Genomic DNA, 26,658 nt, shown 5'->3' with positions numbered 1-26,658 from the left:
GCAGGCAGAGTGAGAGAGATGGAGAGAGAGGAAGGAAGGAGAGAAGGAGAGCAGGCAGAGATCCATGAAGAGAACATCTATTATTTAACATATGAATCATGGGACAGCAGGAGGCAACACTCTGATCAACAGAGAGAGAAAGGGAGGGAAGAAGAGAGGGGAAAACACTAGAACTCAGTAGGGTTGTGTGGATGTATTCTGGTTGTAGTCTGGGTGTATTCTGGGTGTGGATGGATGTATTCTGGGTGTATTCTGGATGTGGATGTATTCTGGGTGTATTACAACTCCAGCACAACCCCTCCTATGGACGAGGGTTGACCAGAAATGTCTGGTCGGGTCTCCTCAAGTCTGTGCACACACACCTCCCTCCTCCTCCTCCTACACTAGGTTTCATCACCCTCCTCACCCAGGGTTTCTCCTCCCCCAAGGTTAGGGTATGGGGTAAGGGCTAGGTCTGTTTCAGGGTATCTCCTCCCTTCAGGGTGTAGGTTAGGTCTCAGACTTGGTTCTCCCCACAGGCTCTACACATCCTCCCCTCAGTGGAAGGGACAGGGTCTGTTTCAGTGTGTTTAGGGTGTCAGTCTACCCCCTCCCCCAGACAGGGTCTATCACTAGGAGATTTTACAGTTGTTGCGTGTGCAGTTCTGTGGGGGGCTCTGGGGGGGTTTGATAGATTTAGAACGCTTCAGACTGTTCCCTTTAGACCCGCCCGACGCGTTGGCCAGCGAATAGGAACGTCCGTGCATCATCACTGCGTTCATCCCATTGGCCATAGAGAAGGACTTGAGGTGGGACTTTATCGCCACGGGCAACGGCAGCTTGTCGATCAGGTGGACGGGCGTGCAGGAGACAATCGCTCTGCAGCACAGGTCCTGGAGAGTGAAGACTGGAGGGAGAGGGGAGGAGAGAGAGTTAGTTCAACCTTGTTCTGTCCTGTTACAGCATTAGCTAGCTAGCAACCTGCTAACCACCGATCATAAGCTAGCTAGCAACCTGCTAACCACAGATCATAGGCTAGCTAGCAACCTGCTAACCACAGATCATTAGCTAGCTAGCAACCTGCCTAACCACAGATCATTAGCTAGCTAGCAACCTGCTAACCACAGATCATTAGCTAGCTAGCAACCTGCTAACCACAGATGAAGGATATCGTGTGGTAATTTTACCAGCAGTAAACATCTGTTGGTTCAGAAAGGAACAAGGGAGAGCTTCTTTAGATGCGCTTCTAAAGTGGTCCTCCGTTGCTCAGTCGCTAGAGAGCGGCCCTCCGTAACGCAGTCGCTAGAGCGCGGCCCTCCGTAGCTCAGTCGCTAGAGCGCGGCCCTCCGTAGCTCAGTCGCTAGAGCGCGGCCCTCCACAGCTCAGTCGCTAGAGCGCGGCCCTCCGTAGCTCAGTCGCTAGAGCGCGGCCCCACGCAGCTCAGTCGCTAGAGCGCGGCCCTCCGTAGCTCAGTCACTAGAGCGCGGCCCTCCGTAGCTCAGTCGCTAGAGCGCGGCCCTCCGTAGCTCAGTCGCAGAGCGCGGCCCTCCGTAGCTCAGTCGCTAGAGGCGGCCCTCCGTAGCTCAGTCGCTAGAGAGCGGCCCTCCGTAGCTCAGTCGCTAGAGAGCGGCCCTCCGTAGCTCAGTCGCTAGAGAGCGGCCCCCGTAGCTCAGTCGCTAGAGAGCGGCCCTCCGTAGCTCAGTCGCTAGAGAGCGGCCCCCCCGTAGCTCAGTCGCTAGAGCGCGGCCCTCCGTAGCTCAGTCGCTAGAGCGCGGCCCTCCGTAGCTCAGTCGCTAGAGCATAGCACTTGCAACCCCGGGATAGTGGGTTCAATTCTCGGGACCGTCCATACGTAAAATGTATGTACGCATGACTAAGTCACTGGATAAAAGCTTCTGCTAAATGGTATATGCTATAATATTAAAGTAGGACAGCTGTACGTAGGCTGCATCTTATTATGTTCTTTCCAGTGCTCATAAACCCTGGATTCTGTAATTACTACCTATTTATATCATCTATACCTTGAATACTTTTTATTGTGCTCCTACAATTTTTTCTAATTAGGAGCACATGTACTCCTTTAAAAATAAATAAAAAAATCGGTGTCAAGCTCCTCCCCCCTCACCCCCTCCTACCTCTGTTGGGCTTCCAGAACTTCTCCATGCCGTGCCTCATCAGTACGATGCGAGACAGCTCTGTGAACGACTCGATGACGTTGAAGTTGCAGAGCGGGCTGACCTCAAAGAAGGTCATGCCGTTCTTCTCCGCGTACGCCCGGGCCTGCTCCGTAGGAACCTGACGCTTGAACGCCAGGTGGAGCCGGTTGCCTACCAGGATACGAGGTACACCCGGGGCATGCTGATGGGAGGGAGAGGGGGGCGACATTTCAGTGGTATACAGGAAGTAGAAAACAGTAGTAAGTTTCATATAACAGAGAGGATCAAGGGAAGTAGAAAACAGTAGTAAGTTATAGAAACTGTTAGAACTGTCTCTTTCATACATATATATATATTTTTTTAACCTTTATTTAACTAGGCAAGTCAGTTAAGAACAAATTCCTATTTTCAATGATGGCCTAGGAACAGTGGGTTAACTGCCTGTTCAGGGGCAGAACGACAGATTTATAACAGAGAGAGATCAGGGACCAGTTTCCCAAAAGCGTTCATCGTTAGAACCCTTAGTAGATCTCCCAGCTGTTTCACAAAAGCATCATTACTAAAGTTGGTGTTTAAAAAAAATGCTTCTTATGGCCTCAGACCACTCTCGGAGCAGCCAAGTACGTGGTTAGATGCGTTTTCTACCCTACAGCATCTCTTCATATACAGAAGATCTCCGCTATACACAACATCAACATTGATCTGTCTTTCTGTGACAGAACCAACTGACTACAAATACGAAGCTGCCCATTTCTTTGCATAACAAGGGAAGGATAAAGAGATGAAACCCCAGAGGACTGTGTTAAAAGACACATGCAGTACACACTACCTATATATTGGAACGATAAAGAGATGAAACCCCAGAGGACTGTGTTAAAAGACACATGCAGTACACACTACCTATATATTGGAACGATAAAGAGATGAAACCCCAGAGGACTGTGTTAAAAGACACATGCAGTACACACTACCTATATATTGGAACGATAAAGAGATGAAACCCCAGAGGACTGTGTTAAAAGACACAGTACACACTACCTATATATTGGAACGATAAATTCAATTGAGATTTATTTAGCCATTTGGACACTACTGTCTAATTCAACTTTTCCCTCAATATGCACTGTGTAAAAAACATTAAGAACACCTTCCTAATATTGAGTTGCGCACCCCCTCTCCTTACTTAACCCGAACCCCTTCATCTACACTGATTTGAAGTGGATTTAACAAGTGACATTAATAAGGGATCATAAAGGGATCATATCTTTGATCCAATCAGTATCCATCCTATCCTATCAGTATCCATCCTATCCTATCAGTATCCATCCTATCCGTATCCATCCTATCCTATCAGTATCCATCCTATCCTATCAGTATCCATCCTATCCGTATCCATCCTATCCGTATCCATCCTATCCGTATCCATCCTATCCGTATCCATCCTATCCTATCAGTATCCATCCTACCCTATCAGTATCCATCCTATCCTATCAGTATCCATCCTCCTATCAGTATCCATCCTATCAGTATCCATCCTATCCTATCAGTATCCATCCTATCCTATCCGTATCCATCCTATCAGTATCCATCCTATCCTATCCGTATCCATCCTACCCTATCAGTATCCATCCTATCCTATCAGTATCCATCCTATCAGTATCCATCCTATCCTATCAGTATCCATCCTATCCTATCAGTATCCATCCTATCCTATCAGTATCCATCCTATCCTATCCGTATCCATCCTATCCTATCAGTATCCATCCTATCCTATCCGTATCCATCCTATCAGTATCCATCCTACCCTATCAGTATCCATCCTATCCTATCAGTATCCATCCTATCCTATCAGTATCCATCCTATCAGTATCCATCCTATCCGATCAGTATCCATCCTATCCGTATCCATCCTATCCTATCAGTATCCATCCTATCCTATCAGTATCCATCCTATCCTATCAGTATCCATCCTATCAGTATCCATCCTATCCGTATCCATCCTATCAGTATCCATCCTATCCTATCCGTATCCATCCTACCCTATCAGTATCCATCCTATCCTATCAGTATCCACCCTATCCTATCAGTATCCATCCTATCCTATCAGTATCCATCCTATCAGTATCCATCCTATCCTATCAGTATCCATCCTATCCTATCCGTATCCATCCTATCAGTATCCACCCTATCCTATCCGTATCCATCCTATCCTATCAGTATCCATCCTATCCGTATCCATCCTATCCTACCAGTATCCATCCTATCCTATCCGTATCCATCCTATCAGTATCCATCCTATCCTATCCGTATCCATCCTACCCTATCAGTATCCATCCTATCCTATCAGTATCCATCCTATCCTATCAGTATCCATCCTATCCTATCAGTATCCATCCTATCCTATCAGTATCCATCCTATCCTATCAGTATCCATCCTATCCTATCAGTATCCATCCTATCCGTATCCATCCTATCAGTATCCATCCTATCCTATCAGTATCCATCCTATCCTATCAGTATCCATCCTATCCTATCAGTATCCATCCTATCCGTATCCATCCTATCCTATCAGTATCCATCCTATCCTATCCGTATCCATCCTATCAGTATCCATCCTACCCTATCAGTATCCATCCTATCCTATCAGTATCCATCCTATCAGTATCCATCCTATCCTATCCGTATCCATCCTATCAGTATCCATCCTATCCTATCCGTATCCATCCTATCAGTATCCATCCTATCAGTATCCATCCTATCCGATCAGTATCCATCCTATCCGTATCCATCCTATCCTATCAGTATCCATCCTATCAGTATCCATCCTATCCTATCAGTATCCATCCTATCAGTATCGACGCGCTGCAACAACACACTTAACGAGCGTTCCCTCTGCGTGGTGTTTAGGGAAACACACGTTGCATCTTGGGACGTTGTAGGAAAGATACGTGGTTAAAACACTGGGAAGCCTGAGTTCCATCGCTATGGCAAACAGGCCCTGGTCTTTCTAGCGGCTTCACCTTTCATTCTACCAATCAAATTCTCTAGTCTATCCCCCCCCCATCTGTCTCTCTCCTGCTCTGACTGACATGTCCAGTTGCAGGGTACTGTAGACTAGAGGTGAGACATACCAGGAAAGACATATCTTCACCACCACACACACACACACACACACACACACACACACACACACACACACACACACACACACACACACACACACACACACACACACACACACACACACACAGGGAGGATGTCCTCTAGGCTTCTGCATCCCAGAAGGACATGGTGTGTCTATAGCAGTACTCTGGGCCTATTCGGTTCTGTTCACCGAGGTGTGTTGAGGACTATGGGACAGGGTCTCTCCTTTCCTTTCCTCTCCTCTACCCTCGCCTCTCCCTCTCCTCCTCCTCCTCTCCCCCTCCTCCTCCTCCTCTACCCTCTCTTCCTCCTCCTCCTCCTCTACCCCTCTTCCTCCTCCTCCTCCTCTACCCTCTCTTCCTCCTCTCCCTCTCCTCCTCCTCTACCCTCTCTCCTCCCTCCCCCCTCCTCCTCTACCCTCTCTTTCTCCTCTCCCCTCCCCCTCCTCTACCCTCTCTTCCTCCTCTCCCTCTCCTCCTCTACCCTCTCTCCCCTCTCCCTCTCCTCCTCCTCTACCCTCTCTTCCTCCTCTCCCTCTCCTCCTCCTCCTCTACCCTCTCTTCCTCCTCTCCCTCTCCTCCTCCTCTACCCTCTCTTCCTCCTCTCCCTCTCCTCCTCCTCTACCCTCTCTTCCTCCTCTACCCTCTCTTCCTCCTCTACCCTCTCTTCCTCCTCTACCCTCTCTTCCTCCTCTCCCTCTCCTCCTCCTCTACCCTCTCTTCCTCCTCTCCCTCTCCTCCTCCTCTCCCTCTCCTCCTCCTCCTCTACCCTCTCTTCCTCCTCTCCCTCTCCTCCTCCTCTACCCTCTCTTCCTCCTCTCCCTCTCCTCCTCCCTCTACCCTCTCTTCCTCCTCTACCCTCTCTCCTCCTCTCCCTCTCCTCCTCCTCTACCCTCTCTTCCTCCTCTCCCTCCTCCTCCTCCTCTCCCTCTCCTCCTCCACCCTCTCTTCCTCCTCTCCCTCTCCTCCTCCTCTACCCTCTCCTCCTCCTCTCCCTCTCCCTTCCTCCTCTCCCTCCCTCTCTTCCTCCTCTCCCTCTCCTCCTCCCCTCCCCTCCTCCTCCCCCCTCCTCCTCTACCCTCTCTTTCTCCTCTCCCTCCCCCTCCTCCACCCTCTCTTCCTCCTCTCCCTCTCCTCCCTCCCCCCTCCTCCCTCCCCCTCCTCCTCTACCCTCTCTTCCTCCTCTCCCTCTCCTCCTCCCCCTCCTCCTCTACCCTCTCTTCCTCCTCTCCCTCTCCTCCTCCCCTCCCCTCCTCCTCCCCCCTCCTCCTCTACCCTCTCTTTCTCCTCTCCCCTCCCTCCATACCTCGTCAATCTCTCGTATCCAGCGGTCGATGCCTTCAAACGACCAGCGGTTTGCGATGTCATACACCAGCAGGATCCCCTGGGGAACACACACACACACCATTGTTCTTTATGTCCTGTTTATAGAAGTAGGAGGAGCAGACAGGACCAGCCAAACACACTCAGTAGGGGACTTGTGTCATTAGATTGTGTGTGTGTACTGTGTCATTAGATTGTGTGTGTGTACTATGTCATTAGATTGTGTGTGTGTACTATGTCATTAGATTGTGTGTGTACTGGATTAGATGAGTGTATTAGTCATGTGCACAGTCTCTCAGATGTAATTGCAGGGTACAGTGAAATTCTGTAGCTCCAACACTGCAGGTCAAAAAGAGAAGTACATGAAACAATAATACTAATAATATATACAGTTGAAGTCGGGAAGTTTACATACACCTTAGCCAAATACATTTAAACTCAGTTTTTCACAATTCCTGACATTTAATCCTAGTAACAATTCCCTGCCTTTAGGTCAGTTAGGATCACCACTTTATTTTAAGAATGTGAAATGTCAGAATAATAGTAGAGAGAAGGATTTATTTCAGCTTTTATTTCTTTCATCACATTCCCGGTGGGTCAGCATTGCCTTTAAATTGTTTAACTTGGGTCAAACTTATCAGGTAGCCTTCCACAAGATTCCCACAATAAGTTGGGTGAATATTGGCCCATTCCTCCTCCTCGGTGTAACTGAGTCAGGTATGTAGGCCTCCTTGCTCGCACATGCTTTTTCAGTTCTGCCCACACATTTTCTATAGGATTGAGGTCAGGGCTTTGTGATGGCCACTCCAATACCTTGACTTTGTTGTCCTTAAGCCATTTTGCCACAACTTCGGAAGTATGCTTGGGGTCAATGTCCAGTTGGAAGACCCATTTGCGACCAAGCTTCAACTTCCTGACTGATGTCTTGAGATGTTGCTTCAATATATCCACAATTTTCCATCCTCATGAAGCCATCTATTTTGTGAAGTGCACCAGTCCCTCCTGCAGCAAAGCACCCCCACAACATGATGCTGCCACCCCCGTGCTTCACTGTTGGGATGGTGTTCTTCGGCTTGCAAGCCTCCCCCTTTTTCCTCCAAACATAACGATGGTCATTATGGCCAAACAGTTTCATCAGACCAGAGGACATTTCTCCAAAAAGTACGATCGTTGTCCCCATGTGCAGTTGTCTGTAGTCTGGCTTTTTTATGGTGGTTTTGGAGCAGTGGCTTCTTCCTTACTGAGCGTCCTTTCAGGTTATGTCGATATAGGACTCGTTTTACTGTGGATATAGATACTTTTCTACCTGTTTCCTCCAGCATCTTCACAAGGTCCTTTACTGTTGTTCTGTGATTGATTTGCACTTTTCGCACCAAAGTACGTTCATCTCAAGGAGACAGAACGCGTCTCCTTCCTGAGTGGTATGACGGCTGCGTGGTCCCATGGTGTTTATACTTGCATACTATTGTTTGTACAGATGAATGTGGTACCTTCAGGCGTTTGGAAATTGCTCCCAAGGATGAACCAGACTTGTGGAGGTCTACAATTTTTTTTTCTGAGGTCTTAGCTGATTTCTTTTGATTTTCCCATGATGTCAAGCAAAGAGGCACTGAGTTTGAAGGTAGGCCTTGAAATACATCCACAGGTACACCTCCAATTGACTCGAATTATGTCAATTAGCCTATCAGAAGCTTCTAAAGCCATGACATCATTTTCTGGAATTTTTGAAGTTGTTTAAAGGCACAGTCAACTTAGTGTATGTAAACTTCTGACCCACTGGAATTGTGACACAGTGAATGATATGTGAAATAATCTGTCTGTATTGTTGGAAAAATGACTTGTGTCATGCACACAGTAGATGTCCTAACCGACTTGCCAAAACTATAGTTTGTTAACAAAAAATTTGTGGAGTGGTTGAAAACCAAGTTTTAATGACTCCAACCTAAGTGTATGTAAACTTCTGACTTCAACTGTATATACACACTATGTCAGCAGAATGTGTGTACTATGTCAGCAGAATGTGTGTACTATGTCAGCAGAATGTGTGTACTATGTCAGCAGAATGTGTGTTCCTACCTGAGCCCCTCTGGAGTAGGACCTGAAGATGGTGCAGAACCTCCCCTGTCCTGACGTGTCCCTGAGAGTGAGCGAGAGAGCGAGAGAGAGATATGAGTTAACCACAATTAAAGGGAAATTCCGCCAATTTTGATCTGTGGTTAAAAAGAGAAGGTTCTAAAAATAAATGTATCCGTGACATCACAGGATAGGATTCAAAGTAAGAAAAAGTGATTTTCAAAACCTGCAACGGATTTCTAGCCAGGAGGGTATCATCTTCCTCCCCACATCACCACAAATCAGAACTAGTTTCTAACCAGGAGGGTGTTAACTTCCTCCCCACATCACCACAAATCAGAATGAGTTTCAAGCCAGGAGGGTATTAACTTCCTCCCCACATCACCACAAATCAGAATGAGTTTCAAGCCAGGAGGGTATTAACTTCCTCCCCACATCACCACAAATCAGAATGAGTTTCTAACCAGGAGGGTATTAACTTCCTCCCACATCACCACAAATCAGAATGAGTTTCAAGCCAGGAGGGTATTAACTTCCTCCCCACATCACCACAAATCAGAACTAGTTTCTAGCCAGGAGGGTATCATCTTCCTCCCCACATCACCACAAATCAGAACTAGTTTCTAACCAGGAGGGTATTAACTTCCTCCCCACATCACCACAAATCAGAATGAGTTTCAAGCCAGGAGGGTATCATCTTCCTCCCCACATCACCACAAATCCCATAGCGTTTGAATATCACTGTTTTAAAAAATGGTTTAACTTCTGATGAAATCATCGGGTAAAACTTTTTAACATTATATTTGTTCCTACAAAACGTAGAAAATGTGCCGTTTTCAAATACAGTGTCAATCTACGGTGTACCAAACGGAGATGAATGTTTATCCAAGATAAAACCCAGATAATGCACTTCAGAAAAAAAGGGTAGAGTAAGAAGAGTATTCATGACTTCTCTTTAGGCCAACGCCCTAAACTAATGAGTACCCATCCTAACATACTGTATACTACTTACTGAATGAATACCCATACTAACATACTGTATACTACTTACTGAATGAATACCCATACTAACATACTGTATACTACCTACTTAATGAGTACCCATCCTAACATACTGTATACTACTTACTGAATGAATACCCATACTAACATTCTGTAAACTACCTACTTAATGAGTACCCATACTAACATACTGTATACCCATACTAACATACTGTATACTACCTACTTAATGAGTATCCATACTAACATACTGTATACTACCTACTTCATGAATACCCATACTAACATACTGTATACCCATACTAACATACTGTATACTACCTATTTAATGAGTACCCATACTAACATACTGTATACTACCTACTTAATGAGTACCCATCCTAACATACTGTATACTAACTACTTAATGAGTATCCATACTAACATACTGTATACTACCTACTTAATGAGTACCCATACTAACATACTGTATACTACCTACTTAATGAGTACCCATACTAACATACTGTATACCCATACTAACATACTGTATACCCATACTAACATACTGTATACTACCTACTTAATGAGTATCCATACTAACATACTGTATACTACCTACTTCATGAATACCCATACTAACATACTGTATACCCATACTAACATACTGTATACTACCTACTTAATGAGTACCCATACTAACATACTGTATACCCATACTAACATACTGTATACCCATACTAACATACTGTATACTACCTACTTAATGAGTACCCATACTAACATACTGTATACCCATACTAACATACTGTATACTACCTACTTAATGAATACCCATACTAACATTCTGTATACTACCCACTTAATGAGTACCCACACTAACATTCTGTATACTACCCACTTAATGAGTACCCACACTAACATACTGTATACTACCTACTTAATGAGTACCCATACTAACATACTGTATACTACCTACTTAATGAGTACCCACACTAACATACTGTATACTACCTACTTAATGAGTACCCATACTAACATACGGTATACTACCTACTTAATGAGTACCCATCCTAACATACTGTATACTATCTACTTAATGAGTACCCATACTAACATACTGTATACTCCTACTTAATGAGTACCCACACTAACATACTGTATACTACCTACTTAATGAGTACCCATACTAACATACGGTATACTACCTACTTAATGAGTACCCATACTAACATACTGTATACTATCTACTTAATGAGTACCCATACTAACATACTGTATACTACCTACTTAATGAGTACCCATACTAACATACTGTATACTACCTACTTAATAATGAGTACCCATACTAACATACGGTATACTACCTACTTAATGAGTACCCATACTAACATACGGTGTACTACCTACTTAATGAGTACCCATACTAACATACTGTATACTATCTACTTAATGAGTACCCATACTAACATACTGTATACTACCTACTTAATGAGTACCCATACTAACATACTGTATACTACCTACTTAATAATGAGTACCCACACTAACATACTGTATACTACCTACTTAATGAGTTTACACTATTAGTTCATTTTAGTATACTGTAAACAAACGGTATTGTTTCAGTTGAGCGTACTAGCATTTCGCCTGTCGACCGGAAGTTGATGCTGTTGCTATGCAACCTCTTGCTTGCTTGTTAGCATTACAAATGACTAGCTAGACATGTATGTTCGTAAATTCAATCTGGAGTATTTTCTGTTTCACACAACTCTACTACTGACTGACTGCTTCACACAACTCTACTACTGACTGACTGCTTCACACAACTCTACTACTGACTGACTGCTTCACACAGCTCTACTACTGACTGACTGCTTCACACAACTCTACTACTGACTGACTGTTTCACACAACTCTACTGACTGAATGTTTCTGTTTCACACAACTCTACTGACTGTTTCTGTTTCACACAACTCTACTGACTGACAATGCTTCACACAACTCTACTGACTGACTGACTGCTTCACACAACTCTACTGACTGTTTCTGTTTCACACAACTGACTGACTGACAATGCTTCACACAACTCTACTGACTGACTGTTTCTGTTTCACACAACTCTACTGACTGACTGCTTCACACAACTCTACTGACTGACTCTTTCTGTTTCACACAACTCTACTGACTGACTGTTTCTGTTTCACACAACTCTACTGACTGACAATGCTTCACACAACTCTCCAGACTGACTGTTTAGACATTTTTAGCAAATGTACTGAAAATGAAACACAGAAATGCCCCTGTGTATTCACACCCCTCTGCTATGTCACTACAGACTGACCTGTGTATTCACACCCCTCTGCTATGTCACTACAGACTGACCTGTGTATTCACACCCCTCTGCTATGTCACTACAGACTGACCTGTGTATTCACACCCCTCTGCTATGTCACTACAGACTGACCTGTGTATTCACACCCCTCTGCTATGTCACTACAGACTGACCTGTGTATTCACACCCCTCTGCTATGTCACTACAGACTGAGACCTGTGTATTCACACCCCTCTGCTATGACACTACAGACTGAGACCTGTGTATTCACACCCCTCTGCTATGTCACTACAGACTGACCTGTGTATTCACACCCCTCTGCTATGTCACCAGACTACAGACTGACCTGTGTATTCACACCCCTCTGCTATGTCACTACAGACTGACCTGTGTATTCACACCCCTCTGCTATGTCACTACAGACTGACCTGTGTATTCACACCCCTCTGCTATGTCACTACAGACTGACCTGTGTATTCACACCCCTCTGCTATGTCACTACAGACTGAGACCTGTGTATTCACACCCCTCTGCTATGTCACTACAGACTGACCTGTGTATTCACACCCCTCTGCTATGTCACTACAGACTGAGACCTGTGTATTCACACCCCTCTGCTATGTCACTACAGACTGAGACCTGTGTATTCACCTTGATCCTCACCCTGATCATCATCTGAGTGGTGATTGGGTAGAGTTAACAGAGAGATGGTCTCTGAGTGGTGATTGGGTAGAGTTAAGGACGTTAACAGAGATGGTATCTGAGTGGTGATTGGGTAGAGTTAAGGACGCTAACAGAGATGGTATCTGAGTGGTGATTGGGTAGAGTTAAGGACGTTAACAGAGATGGTATCTGAGTGGTGATTGGGTAGAGTTAAGGACGTTAACAGAGATGGTATCTGAGTGGTGATTGGGTAGAGTTAAGGACGCTAACAGAGATGGTATCTGAGTGGTGATTGGGTAGAGTTAAGGACGTTAACAGAGATGGTATCTGAGTGGTGATTGGGTAGAGTTAAGGACGCTAACAGAGATGGTATCTGAGTGGTGATTGGGTAGAGTTAAGGACGTTAACAGAGATGGTATCTGAGTGGTGATTGGGTAGAGTTAACAGAGAGCTGGTATCTGAGTGGTGATTGGGTAGAGTTAACAGAGAGCTGGTATCTGAGTGGTGATTGGGTAGAGTTAACAGAGAGCTGGTATCTGAGTGGTGATTGGGTAGAGTTAACAGAGATGGTATCTGAGTGGTGATTGGGTAGAGTTAACAGAGAGCTGGTATCTGAGTGGTGATTGGGTAGAGTTAACAGAGAGCTGGTATCTGAGTGGTGATTGGGTAGAGTTAACAGAGAGCTGGTATCTGAGTGGTGATTGGGTAGAGTTAACAGAGAGCTGGTATCTGAGTGGTGATTGGGTAGAGTTAACAGAGAGCTGGTATCTGAGTGGTGATTGGGTAGAGTTAACAGAGAGCTGGTATCTGAGTGGTGATTGGGTAGAGTTAACAGAGATGGTATCTGAGTGGTGATTGGGTAGAGTTAACAGAGATGGTATCTGAGTGGTGATTGGGTAGAGTTAACAGAGAGCTGGTATCTGAGTGGTGATTGGGTAGAGTTAACAGAGAGCTGGTATCTGAGTGGTGATTGGGTAGAGTTAACAGAGAGCTGGTATCTGAGTGGTGATTGGGTAGAGTTAAGGAAAATAAACAGAGAGATGGATACCATGTATGAGGTCTTATCTAATCAGTTCATTTACCTCCTCTGACTCTAACCTCTCTCTCTCACACACACACACACACACACACACGTAATGATGACACCCGCTGGGTTCAAGCTAACAACACTAATAACCACAACGTGTTGATTCAACATGTAGGATGTACTAATAACCACAGTGTTGATTCAACGTGTAATGTAATAATAACCACAACATGTAGGATGTACTAATAACCACAACGTGTAGGATGTAATAATAACCACAACATGTAGGATGTACTAATAACCACAGCGTGTTGATTCAACATGTAGGATGTACTAATAACCACAGTGTTGATTCAACGTGTAATGTAATAATAACCACAACATGTAGGATGTACTAATAACCACAACGTGTAGGATGTAATAATAACCACAACATGTAGGATGTACTAATAACCACAGCGTGTTGATTCAACATGTAGGATGTACTAATAACCACAGCGTGTTGATTCAACATGTAGGATGTACTAACCACAGCTCCAGTTTCACTCTCCTCCCATCCAGCAGAATAGTGGTGGTCTTGTAGTCGATGCCTGGATGGAGGAGAGAGGGAGGAGGTTGAGAGAGAGAGAGAGAGAGAGAGAGAGAGAGAGAGGAGGAGGTTGAGAGAGAGAGAGAGAGAGGAGGAGGTTGAGAGAGAGAGGAGGAGGTTGAGAGAGAGAGAGAGAGAGAGAGGAGGAGGTTGAGAGAGAGAGAGAGAGAGAGGAGGAGGTTGAGAGAGACAGAGAGAGAGGAGGAGGTTGAGAGAGAGAGAGAGGAGGAGGTTGAGAGAGAGAGTGAGAGAGAAAGAGAGAGGAGGAGGTTGAGAGAGAGAGAGAGAGAGAGAGAGAGGAGGAGGTTGAGAGAGAGAGAGAGAGAGAGAGAGGAGGAGGTTGAGAGAGAGAGAGAGAGAGAGAGGAGGTTGAGAGAGAGAGAGAGAGAGAGGAGGAGGTTGAGAGAGAGAGAGAGAGAGAGAGGAGGAGGTTGAGAGAGAGAGAGAGAGAGAGGAGGAGGTTGAGAGAGAGAGAGAGAGAGGAGGAGGTTGAGAGAGAGAGGGGAGGTTGAGAGAGAGAGAGAGGAGGTTGAGAGAGAGAGAGAGAGAGGAGGTTGAGAGAGAGAGAGAAGGTTGAGAGAGAGAGAGAGAGAGAGAGGAGGTTGAGAGAGAGAGAGAGAGAGAGAGAGAGAGGATGTTGAGAGAGAGAGAGAGAGAGAGAGAGAGAGGAGGTTGAGAGAGAGAGAGAGAGACAGGAGGAGGTTGAGAGAAAGAGAGAGAGGAGGAGGTTGAGAGAGAGGAGGAGGTTGAGAGAGAGAGAGAGGAGGTTGAGAGAGCGAGAGAGAGAGAGAGGAGGTTGAGAGAGCGAGAGAGAGGAGGAGGTTGAGAGAGCGAGAGAGAGGAGGAGGTTGAGAGAGCGAGAGAGAGGAGGTTGAGAGAGAGAGGAGGAGGTTGAGAGAGAGAGAGAGAGAGAGAGAGAAGGTTGAGAGAGAGAGAAGGTTGAGAGAGAGAGAGAGGAGGTTGAGAGAGAGAGAGAAGGTTGAGAGAGAGAGAGAGAAGGTTGAGAGAGAGAGGAGGTTGAGAGAGAGAGAGAGGAGGTTGAGAGAGAGAGAGGAGGTTGAGAGAGAGAAGGGGGAGGTTGAAATACAGAAGAGAAAGTGGTAGGGAGGAGGGTGAGAGAAAGAAGGGAGAGGTATTAAACATTAAAAAGCATTATCAGTTCACCTGTCCTTATAGCTGTGTCTGTGTCTGTGTGTGTGTGTGTGTGTGTGTGTGTGTGTGTGTGTGTGTGTGTGTGTGGCTTCAGAATGTAAAAGGACACATGTTGTGCTTCAGTTGCAGTTCTCCACTTGGATGAGAAATCTTTGCTCTCGTCCTGACCAATCAAATTACTGCTTTCACGGCGGTCTATGGCACTGCATCTCAGTGCTAGAGGCGTCACTACAGACCCTGGTTCGATTCCAGGCTCATTCACAATTGGCCCAGCGTCGTCTGCGTTAGAGTTTGGCCGGGGAAGGCCGTCATTGTAAAGAAGAATTGGTTCTTAGTTGACTTTCCAAGTAAAAAAAAAAAAAAGTTAAATAAAATTTGAAAATTCACGAACGGGCATTCTTTTATTTAAAAGGAACTCAGTCCACCTTTAAAGTTACTCTTGAGAGGTGTAATAGTAGTTGGGTAGTGCATCATCAGTTCCTCTGTCATTTTGGGGAGGCAGGGTAGCCTAGTGGTTAGAGTGTAGAGGCGGCAGGGTAGCCTAGTGGTTAGAGTGTAGAGGCGGCAGGGTAGCCTAGTGGTTAGAGTGTAGAGGTGGCAGGGTAACCCACTGTTCCCTGGTAGGCCGTCATTGTAAATAAGAATTTGTTCTTAACTGACTTGCCTAGTTAAATAAAGGTAATAATTAAAATTAAAAATGTCAGTCATTACAGAGAGAGACATTTATAACCAGTCAGAAATGTCCAGATCAACCAGCCCATGTCAGCTGATGCTTGAGAGGTTTTTTAGCCCATAGACACCGTTGTCATTTTGTCACTCAAATATCACATGAATACACATCAGACATGGCAAAATGTATAGAATTACAAGGAAATCCCCTTTAGAATTTTTACATTTTCCTCCACCAAGAGGGGTGTGAACAGTCTGTATCATGAACAGTGCTGGTCCCCATAGAGGTCTGAACAGTCTGTATCATGAACAGTGCTGGTCCCCATAGAGGTGTGAATAGTCTGTATCCTGAACAGTGCTGGTCCCCATAGAGGTGTGAATAGTGCTGGTCCCCATAGAGGTGTGAATAGTGCTGGTCCCCATAGAGGTCTGAACAGTGCTGGTCCCCATAGAGGTGTGAATAGTGCTGGTCCCCATAGAGGTGTGAATAGTGCTGGTCCCCATAGAGGTGTGAATAGTGCTGGTCCCCATAGAGGTGTGAATAGTGCTGGTCCCCATAGAGATGAACAGTGCTGGTCCCCATAGAGGTCTGAACAGTGCTGGTCCCCATAGAGGTGTGAATAGTCTGTATCATGAATAGTGCTGGTCCCCATAGAGGTCTGAACAGTGCTGGTCCCCATAGAGATGAACAGTGCTGGTCCCCATAGAGGTCTGAACAGTGCTGGTCCCCATAGAGGTGTGAACAGTCTGTATCATGAATAGTGCTGGTCCCCATAGAGGTCTGAACAGTGCTGGTCCCCATAGAGGCGTGAACAGTGCTGGTCCCCATAGAGGTCTGAACAGTGCTGGTCCCCATAGAGGTGTGAATAGTGCTGGTCCCTATAGAGGTGTGAATAGTGCTGGTCCCCATAGAGGTGTGAATAGTGCTGGTCCCCATAGAGGTGTGAATAGTGCTGGTCCCTATAGAGGTGTGAATAGTGCTGGTCCCCATAGAGGTGTGAATAGTGCTGGTCCCCATAGAGGTGTGAATAGTGCTGGTCCCTATAGAGGTGTGAATAGTGCTGGTCCCCATAGAGGTGTGAATAGTGCTGGTCCCCATAGAGGTGTGAATAGTGCTGGTCCCCATAGAGGTGTGAATAGTGCTGGTCCCCATAGAGGTGTGAATAGTGCTGGTCCCCATAGAGGTGTGAATAGTGCTGGTCCCCATAGAGGTGTGAATAGTGCTGGTCCCCATAGAGGTGTGAATAGTGCTGGTCCCCATAGAGGTGTGAATAGTGCTGGTCCCCATAGAGGTCTGAACAGTGCTGGTCCCCATAGAGGTGTGAATAGTCTGTATCATGAATAGTGCTGGTCCCCATAGAGGTCTGAACAGTGCTGGTCCCCATAGAGATGAACAGTGCTGGTCCCCATAGAGGTCTGAACAGTGCTGGTCCCCATAGAGGTGTGAACAGTCTGTATCATGAATAGTGCTGGTCCCCATAGAGGTCTGAACAGTGCTGGTCCCCATAGAGGCGTGAACAGTGCTGGTCCCCATAGAGGTCTGAACAGTGCTGGTCCCCATAGAGGTGTGAATAGTGCTGGTCCCTATAGAGGTGTGAATAGTGCTGGTCCCCATAGGGGTGTGAATAGTGCTGGTCCCCATAGAGGTGTGAATAGTGCTGGTCCCTATAGAGGTGTGAATAGTGCTGGTCCCCATAGAGGTGTGAATAGTGCTGGTCCCCATAGAGGTGTGAATAGTGCTGGTCCCTATAGAGGTGTGAATAGTGCTGGTCCCCATAGAGGTGTGAATAGTGCTGGTCCCATAGAGGTGTGAATAGTGCTGGTCCCCATAGAGGTGTGAATAGTGCTGGTCCCCATAGAGGTGTGAATAGTCTGTATCATGAATAGTGCTGGTCCCCATAGAGGTGTGAATAGTGCTGGTCCCCATAGAGGTGTGAATAGTGCTGGTCCCCATAGAGGTGTGAATAGTGCTGGTCCCCATAGAGGTGTGAATAGTGCTGGTCCCCATAGAGGTGTGAATAGTGCTGGTCCCCATAGAGGTGTGAATAGTGCTGGTCCCCATAGAGGTGTGAATAGTGCTGGTCCCCATAGAGGTGTGAATAGTGCTGGTCCCCATAGAGGTGTGAATAGTGCTGGTCCCCATAGAGGTGTGAATAGTGCTGGTCCCCATAGAGGTGTGAATAGTGCTGGTCCCCATAGAGGTGTGAATAGTGCTGGTCCCCATAGAGGTCTGAACAGTGCTGGTCCCCATAGAGGTGTGAACAGTGCTGGTCCCCATAGAGGTGTGAATAGTGCTGGTCCCCATAGAGGTGTGAATAGTGCTGGTCCCCATAGAGGTGTGAATAGTGCTGGTCCCCATAGAGGTGTGAATAGTGCTGGTCCCCATAGAGGTGTGAATAGTGCTGGTCCCCATAGAGGTGTGAATAGTGCTGGTCCCCATAGAGGTGTGAATAGTGCTGGTCCCCATAGAGGTGTGAATAGTGCTGGTCCCCATAGAGGTGTGAATAGTGCTGGTCCCCATAGAGGTCTGAATAGTGCTGGTCCCTATAGAGGTGTGAATAGTGCTGGTCCCTATAGAGGTGTGAACATTAGATATGCTCTGTCTTCAGGAACTCTCTCTCTCTCTCTCATTACTTATTCCCTCTATCTTCTCCCCCCATATCTCTGGGGGATTTGTCTGATGGAGCTGGGAGTGTGTGAAGCAGCTCTTTTGAAGCCACAGACCAGCAGCCCTGCCCCCCCCCCTCCTCTTTCTCTCTCTCTCCATCGCCCCCCAACTATCAACAGCAGCAAGCTGTCACATCCAGCAGCACCATAACACCCAGACAGACATCCGTCTCCTTTCCTCGTGCCCAAGGAGAGCTCACCCCATCGGGTACGGATCTGTCACAACCTCCCCTCTCCACTGAGAACCTCCAGGACTCCGACAGAGTCACACGACAGCTAGCCTGTAGACACCCCTAGCTCTGAACGATAATGACTGGCGATTCCCGGCAACAATGTTACTGTAGTGAAGAAAAAGAAACAAAGAAACCACACAACCTTTGAAATGACTTAACAAGGACAACGTAGGCAGTTCAACACACACCCTGATGAACTGGTGTGGAAGCTATGATTCCCAGTGTGATGGTAGCTAATGGGCGTCTCCCGACTCAACACACACCCTGATGAACTGGTGTGGAAGCTATGATTCCCAGTGTGATGGTAGCTAATGGGCGTCTCCCGACTCAACACACACCCTGATGAACTGGTGTGGAAGCTATGATTCCCAGTGTGATGGTAGCTAATGGGCGTCTCCCGACTCAACACACACCCTGATGAACTGGTGTGGAAGCTATGATTCCCAGTGTGATGGTAGCTAATGGGCGTCTCCCGACTCAACACACACCCTGATGAACTGGTGTGGAAGCTATGATTCCCAGCGTGATGGTAGCTAATGGGCGTCTCCCGACTCAACACACACCCTGATGAACTGGTGTGGAAGCTATGATTCCCAGTGTGATGGTAGCTAATGGGCGTCTCCCGACTCAACACACACCCTGATGAACTGGTGTGGAAGCTATGATTCCCAGTGTGATGGTAGCTAATGGGCGTCTCCCGACTCAACACACACCCTGATGAACTGGTGTGGAAGCTATGATTCCCAGCGTGATGGTAGCTAATGGGCGTCTCCCGACTCAACACACACCCTGATGAACTGGTGTGGAAGCTATGATTCCCAGCGCGATGGTAGCTAATGGGCGTCTCCCGACTCAACACACACCCTGATGAACTGGTGTGGAAGCTATGATTCCCAGTGTGATGGTAGCTAATGGGCGTCTCCCGACTCAACACACACCCTGATGAACTGGTGTGGAAGCTATGATTCCCAGTGTGATGGTAGCTGATGGGCGTCTCCCGACTCAACACACACCCTGATGAACTGGTGTGGAAGCTATGATTCCCAGTGTGATGGTAGCTAATGGGCGTCTCCCGACTCAACACACACCCTGATGAACTGGTGTGGAAGCTATGATTCCCAGTGTGATGGTAGCTAATGGGCGTCTCCCGACTCAACACACACCCTGATGAACTGGTGTGGAAGCTATGATTCCCAGCGTGATGGTAGCTAATGGGCGTCTCCCGACTCAACACACACCCTGATGAACTGGTGTGGAAGCTATGATTCCCAGCGTGATGGTAGCTAATGGGCGTCTTCCGACTCAACACACACCCTGATGAACTGGTGTGGAAGCTATGATTCCCAGCGCGATGGTAGCTAATGGGCGTCTCCCGACTCAACACACACCCTGACAAACCAGAATAGAAGGCATCTGGTGATCCTCGGGCTAAGGTCATGGTGACTGTGTAGCTACACTCTCAGGGGACCTGCTGGGTGTGTGTGGAGTGTGTGTGTGTGGAGTGTGTGTGTGGAGTGTGTGTGTGGAGTGTATGTGTGTGTGTGTGTAGTGTGTGTGTGTGTGTGTGGAGTGTATGTGTGTGTGTGTGTGTGTAGTGTGTACTCTATAATACAGGGCTTGTTGTAGGACTGTGAAGTCATTCAAACCAGGGGTGGGAGGAAAGGTCTGGTTTGAAAAGCTTCTCTGAAAACGTTATTATTTAAAAATAAATAAAAATACACAGGATAGGTGTTGTTTTACAGGGTCAGTCATCTTAGTATGATAGGTGTTGTTTTACAGGGTCAGTCATAGTAGTATGATAGGTGTTGTTTTACAGGGTCAGTCATAGTAGTATGATAGGTGTTGTTTTACAGGGTCAGTCATAGTAGTATGATAGGTGTTGTTTTACAGGGTCAGTCATAGTAGTATGATAGGTGTTGTTTTACAGGGTCATAGTAGTGTGATAGGTGTTGTTTTACAGGGTCAGTCATAGTAGTATGATAGGTGTTGTTTTACAGGGTCAGTCATAGTAGAAAATAGGTGTTGTTTTACAGGGTCATAGTAGTATGATAGGTGTTGTTGTACAGGGTCAGTCATAGTAGTATGATAGGTGTTGTTTTACAGGGTCAGACAAAGTAATATGATAGGTGTTGTTTTACAGGGTCAGTCATAGTTGTATGATAGGTGTTGTTATACAGGGTCAGTCATAGTAGTATGATAGGTGTTGTTTTACAGGGTCAGTCATAGTAGTATGATAGGTGTTGTTTTACAGGGTCAGTCATAGTAGTATGATAGGTGTTGTTTTACAGGGTCAGTCATAGTAGTATGATAGGTGTTGTTTTACAGGGTCAGTCATAGTGGTATGATAGGTGTTGTTTTACAGGGTCAATCATAGTAGTATGATAGGTGTTGTTTTACAGGGTCAGTCATAGTAGTATGATAGCTGTTGTTTTACAGGGTCAGTCATAGTAGTATGATAGGTGTTGTTTTACAGGGTCAGTCATAGTAGTATGATAGGTGTTGTTTTACAGGGTCAGTCATAGTAGTATGTTACTCCTGGAGGAAACTAGGGTTAAGTGCCTTCCTCAAGGCACTTGGGAGATTTTCACCTTGTCGACTCGGGCAGCGACCTTTCAGCTACTGACCCTTCCGCTGTAGCTGATACATTATTAGTTAGTGAGACAGTGACTTGACCCTCTACTGTAGCTGATACATTATTAGTTAGTGAGACAGTGACTGGACCTTCTGCTGTAGCTGATACATTATTAGTTAGTGAGACAGTGACTGGACCTTTCTGCTGTAGCTGATGCATTATTAGTTAGTGAGACAGTGACTGGACCTTCCTGCTGTAGCTGATGCATTATTAGTTAGTGAGACAGTGACTTGACCCTCTACTGTAGCTGATGCATTATTAGTTAGTGAGACAGTGACTGGACCTTCCTGCTGTAGCTGATACATTATTAGTTAGTGAGACAGTGACTTGACCCTCTACTGTAGCTGATACATTATTAGTTAGTGAGACAGTGACTGGACCTTCTGCTGTAGCTGATACATTATTAGTTAGTGAGACAGTGACTGGACCTTCTGCTGTAGCTGATACATTATTAGTTAGTGAGACAGTGACTGGACCTTCTGCTGTAGCTGATACATTATTAGTTAGTGAGACAGTGACTGGACCTTTCTGCTGTAGCTGATACATTATTAGTTAGTGAGACAGTGACTGCTGGCCATTATTAGTTAGTGAGACAGTGACTGGGCCCTCTGCTGTAGCTGATACATTATTAGTTAGTGAGACAGTGACTGGACCTTCTGCTGTAGCTGATACATTATTAGTTAGTGAGACAGTGACTGGCCCTTCTGCTGTAGCTGATACATTATTAGTTAGTGAGACAGTGACTGGACCTTTCTGCTGTAGCTGATACATTATTAGTTAGTGAGACAGTGACTGGACCTTCTGCTGTAGCTGATACATTATTAGTTAGTGAGACAGTGACTGGACCTTCTGCTGCTGATGCATTATTAGTTAGTACATTGAATGTGTTATTGTTAGTGAGACAGTGACTGGACCTTCTGCTGTAGCTGATACATTATTAGTTAGTGAGACAGTGACTGGGCCCTCTGCTGTAGCTGATACATTATTAGTTAGTGAGACAGTGACTGGACCTTCTGCTGTAGCTGATACATTATTAGTTAGTGAGACAGTGACTGGACCTTCCTGCTGTAGCTGATACATTATTAGTTAGTGAGACAGTGACTGGACCTTCTGCTGTAGCTGATGAGACATTATTAGTTAGTTAATGAGACAGTGACTGGACCTTCTGCTGTAGCTGATACATTATTAGTTAGTGAGACAGTGACTGAGACAGTGACTGGACCTTCTGCTGTAGCTGATACATTATTAGTTAGTGAGACAGTGACTGGACCTTCTGCTGTAGCTGATGCATTATTAGTTAGTGAGACAGTGTGAATGTGTCTGCATTGTTAGACGTTTGTACAGGAGCTGAAAAGATTATTCACTTACCACAGACAGCGGACTGGTATGTGTCTGTTTTTAGGTGGTGTGTGTGTGTAGATGGTGTGTGTGTGTGTGTGTGTGTAGTGTGTGTATACATGTGTTGTGTCCATGCGTCTGTGTGTGTCTGTGTCTTTACGCGTTCGTGCTGTGTATTTGTATTTATTAGAGATCCCCCTTAGCTGCTGCCAAGACTTAGTGTGTGTGTGTGTGTGTGTAGTACATTTGCAAGTGAGTCATTTAGCAGAAGCTCTTCTCCAGAGCGACTTACAGTTAGTGCATTCATCCTTAAGACAGCTCGGTTGGACAACCACATAATCACAGTAAGTACATTTTCCCCCTCAATAAAGTAGTTATCAGAAAAGTCCTGAGCTCGTGACTCACCACTGCTGTACGCGTACGGAGACTCTGCCGATCCATCCTGTAGGCTGTCTAGTATCTCCCCTTTCCCCACATCGCTGTCCCCGACCAAGAGGAACTTCAACAGGTAGTCATAACTCTTCACCGGGCTGCCCTGGGTACCCATCCTGCCTTCCTTACATCTGTACCCTCACACACTGGGGGAGGAGAGGGAGAGGATGGAGGCAGGTAAGGAGGAGGGGGCTGGAGAGGGGGGGGTGAACAGGTATAGTCTATTCCAGCAGAGAAGTTAGAGGAGTCAAGAGTCTGTGTGGTACTCCAGTTGAGAATTGTTGATTAGCCCTACGGCCCACTGTTGTGTGTCGAGGTGGAGTTGAGGCGCTGCTACAGGTTAAAACACCTGACCACCATTGTAGCTTGACAAGTCTGAATGATGCAGCAATAGTGGACACAATTGAAAAAAAAATAAAGTCCCTCCAGGTTAAACAGCTTGCAGGAGTTGAAAGTACGGTGTGCCGCTCAAAACCAAAAAACGTCCCTTGGACAGGAATTAGGCAGGGTACCAGTCTAATGGTCCAAACAACGTCACTGCTGAAAGCAAGCTGCGGGCAGAAGTCCTGATCTTCCAACCTCAACACCGTTTTGCAACTGGTATTTATTTAACCACCGACTTCTCTGACTGCTAGCGCTTCAAACACCTGTCACAGTTTAAAACATCGATTACATTTAAAAGACAACGCTGTTGCTTCATCAACAGACGGTCAGTAAACGAACCTTGTTGTGAGCTATCTGGCAATAACCTCTCTTTAGATGAAAACAACATATTTGTTTTGTGGACGTGACGTGAGCTAAACTGTATATGTTAAGGACGTTGCTAGTTTCCTAGTTTAGCGTACAGGCTATCTGTGTCCTTATTGTTAGCATAACGTTAGCTAGCTAGCGAGTAATGCCATTATGCTATCGCAACAAAGAAAGTGTTATCAAGAACATCTAACGTTACAGTCTATGTTGAGCCCACAAAACAAAAATGTTTATAACCTGTTTTTTTTTTTTTTTTTTTTACTAGATAGTTAGCAACCCTGTTATAGTAATTAAAGGGTAAATAGACAGCTAGCCAGAATGGTAGCTAGCAAGCTAACTATGAACAACAGCTTTGCGTGGCTGGCAAGACAGGAGGAGCTAGTTAGCTGGGTATGCTAAGCTAGCTGGTAATGCTAAGCTAGCTGGTAATGCTAAGCTAGCTGGTAATGCTAAGCTAGCTGGTAATGCTAAGCTAGCTGGGTATGCTAAGCTAGCTGGGTATGCTAAGCTAGCTGGGTATGCTAAGCTAGCTGGGTATGCTAAGCTAGCTGGGTATGCTAAGCTAGCTGGGTATGCTAAGCTAGCTGGGTATGCTAAGCTAGCTGGGTATGCTAAGCTAGCTGGTAATACTAAACTAGCTAGATATTCGTGGTTAGTTGACAAGTGTCAAATCAAATCAACGACAGAGGTCAACATCCGAATTAAATAACATACCCTATATGTATCAGTATGCCAGAGCTCTCATTCATAAAAGGTAATCATTGTACGAGTAATCTCCTAACCTGTCGAAAACTGGACTATCCTCTTCCTAACTGGTTTACGATGCTGGCTTCCTTGGTACCGATTGCTCGCTAACTTCACCCGAGACTGGCTGCTCTGAAATCGGGCCCCCTCTCTTGTCCGGACAACAAAGATCCGTAACTTCCCGACCTTTTCCTTGCCTTTTGGTTCTATCCAGAACTTGCAGCTTGCCGTATTTTCTCGTGGGTCCAAAGCACAAGTTGAGATGTAAAGGTTTTAGTCCAAGTCCGCGGTAAATCATTTGAAAATCTCAGTTTGTAAAATCATACATGTGTTTTTTTTTTCCTTCCACGCTCAATCACATTCGCGATAACACACTGGAGCTGACAGATAGGCACTGCACAGTCTGGGGCTCGAGGTTCCCGCTCCGCCCTTACCAGCCTCTGATTGGATACACATACACACAGAATGATACGATTGGCTATCGGAAAAATCAATCATAAAATCTGTCAACAACACATTGAGAGTGTGGAAGTGACTGAGATTGAGGGTTTAACCTTTAACCATTTGTACATTGTTAAAACACTGTATATATATATATATATATATATATATATATATATATATATATATATATATATATAATATGACATTTGTAATGTCTTTATTGTTTTGAAACTTCTGTATGTGTAATGTTTACTGTTAATTTGTATTGTTTATTTCACTTTATAAATTATCTACCTCACTTGCTTTGGCAATGTTAACACATGTTTCCTATGCCAATAAAGCCCTTGAATTGAATTAAGGGGCAGATTCTACAATGCTGATCGTACTGGTCTGTGACCGGTGACGCAAAAGGGCCAAAGCAGGTGAAGGAGGAGCGTCGTTCTCAAATGGAACGGTAATCTTGCGCTGCCCGGTTCGTGTTGTCAATAAGGCAGCATGGTGCATCGTCCAGAAACATACATCACTTTCAATAAAAAATATGTTTGAATTTTTTTAATTATTTTTCATTTGGAAGGCATATCCAGCGTTTATATAAAAACAATCACTTATTCATGTCATAACACATGAAAAAATAATACACTACACTACATTACTCCACGAGCTTAATTATGTCACTTTTGTTTTTGAGCCAATTTCGCCATGGGCTTTGAATGGGGTACCTGGCTCACGCCTGGGGGGCAGCCCGGTGCAAAACACGCCTTATCGGGCGTCCCGGACAGATTGATTAATCGAATGCCTTCAATGCTAATCAGATGATAGAATGGATTAAAGCACTGGCTCAAACAAAAACGGAATAAAAAACAATGGGGAAATGTAGTGATACTTAGTAACGTCATACATGTTGAAACAAAGGACACGGAAGTAACCTTAACAAATACGTTTGTGTGGGATACTGTCAGTTGACAGAGGGTGTGAATGTGTGTCAAACCTGTTTGAAAATCATGACTCATTACCTCTCTCCCCTCCCATATATAGATACTCGAATGAATGAATGAATGACTGATTGAATTAATCACACACACATAGCCTAGGTAAGTAGTGGTGCTGAAAAATAACAATAATAATATATATATATATATATATATATATATATATATATCCACTAGTAAAGTATATTGATATATATGTGAATGAGCTAACTGAGCTAAACGACTACCGCCCCGTAGCACTCACATCCGTCATCATGAAGTGCTTTGAGAGACTAGTCAAGGACCATATCACCTCCACCCTACCTGACACCCTTGACCCACTCCAATTTGCTTACCGCC

General features: G+C 45.5%; 1 protein-coding gene across 1 annotated transcript; it reads right to left on the bottom strand.

Moving 5' to 3' along the window:
* LOC121839582 (ras-related protein Rab-40C) lies at window positions 1-25,280 on the bottom strand. Its single transcript, XM_042298677.1, has 7 exons — window positions 24,925-25,280; window positions 23,366-23,538; window positions 14,210-14,270; window positions 8,678-8,738; window positions 6,585-6,662; window positions 2,115-2,337; window positions 1-886 (listed from the first exon to the last, which is right to left on the bottom strand). Exons 2-7 carry the CDS (start codon window positions 23,505-23,507, stop codon window positions 612-614), a joined length of 840 nt encoding a protein of 279 aa, XP_042154611.1. The 5' UTR covers window positions 23,508-23,538; window positions 24,925-25,280; the 3' UTR covers window positions 1-611.
* Window positions 25,281-26,658: the final 1,378 nt, after the last annotated feature.

This window comes from Oncorhynchus tshawytscha, linkage group LG16 (genome assembly GCF_018296145.1).
Source record: "Oncorhynchus tshawytscha isolate Ot180627B linkage group LG16, Otsh_v2.0, whole genome shotgun sequence".
In the NCBI taxonomy this organism is placed as follows: Eukaryota; Metazoa; Chordata; class Actinopteri; order Salmoniformes; family Salmonidae; genus Oncorhynchus; species Oncorhynchus tshawytscha.
This window is presented reverse-complemented; position numbering and strand designations above follow the sequence as displayed.

Bases quoted from the DNA above. Each gene is read 5' to 3' on its own strand.
- LOC121839582 (XM_042298677.1), bottom strand. From the start codon at position 23,507: ATGGGTACCCAGGGCAGCCCGGTGAAGAGTTATGACTACCTGTTGAAG. The intron at 6,663-8,677 runs GTAGGAACACAC...TGTGTTCCCCAG, and splicing joins CCTACTCCAGAGGGGCTCAG to GGGATCCTGCTGGTGTATGA. The intron at 887-2,114 runs GTAGGAGGGGGT...CTCTCCCTCCAG, and splicing joins GTTCTGGAAGCCCAACAGAG to TCTTCACTCTCCAGGACCTG.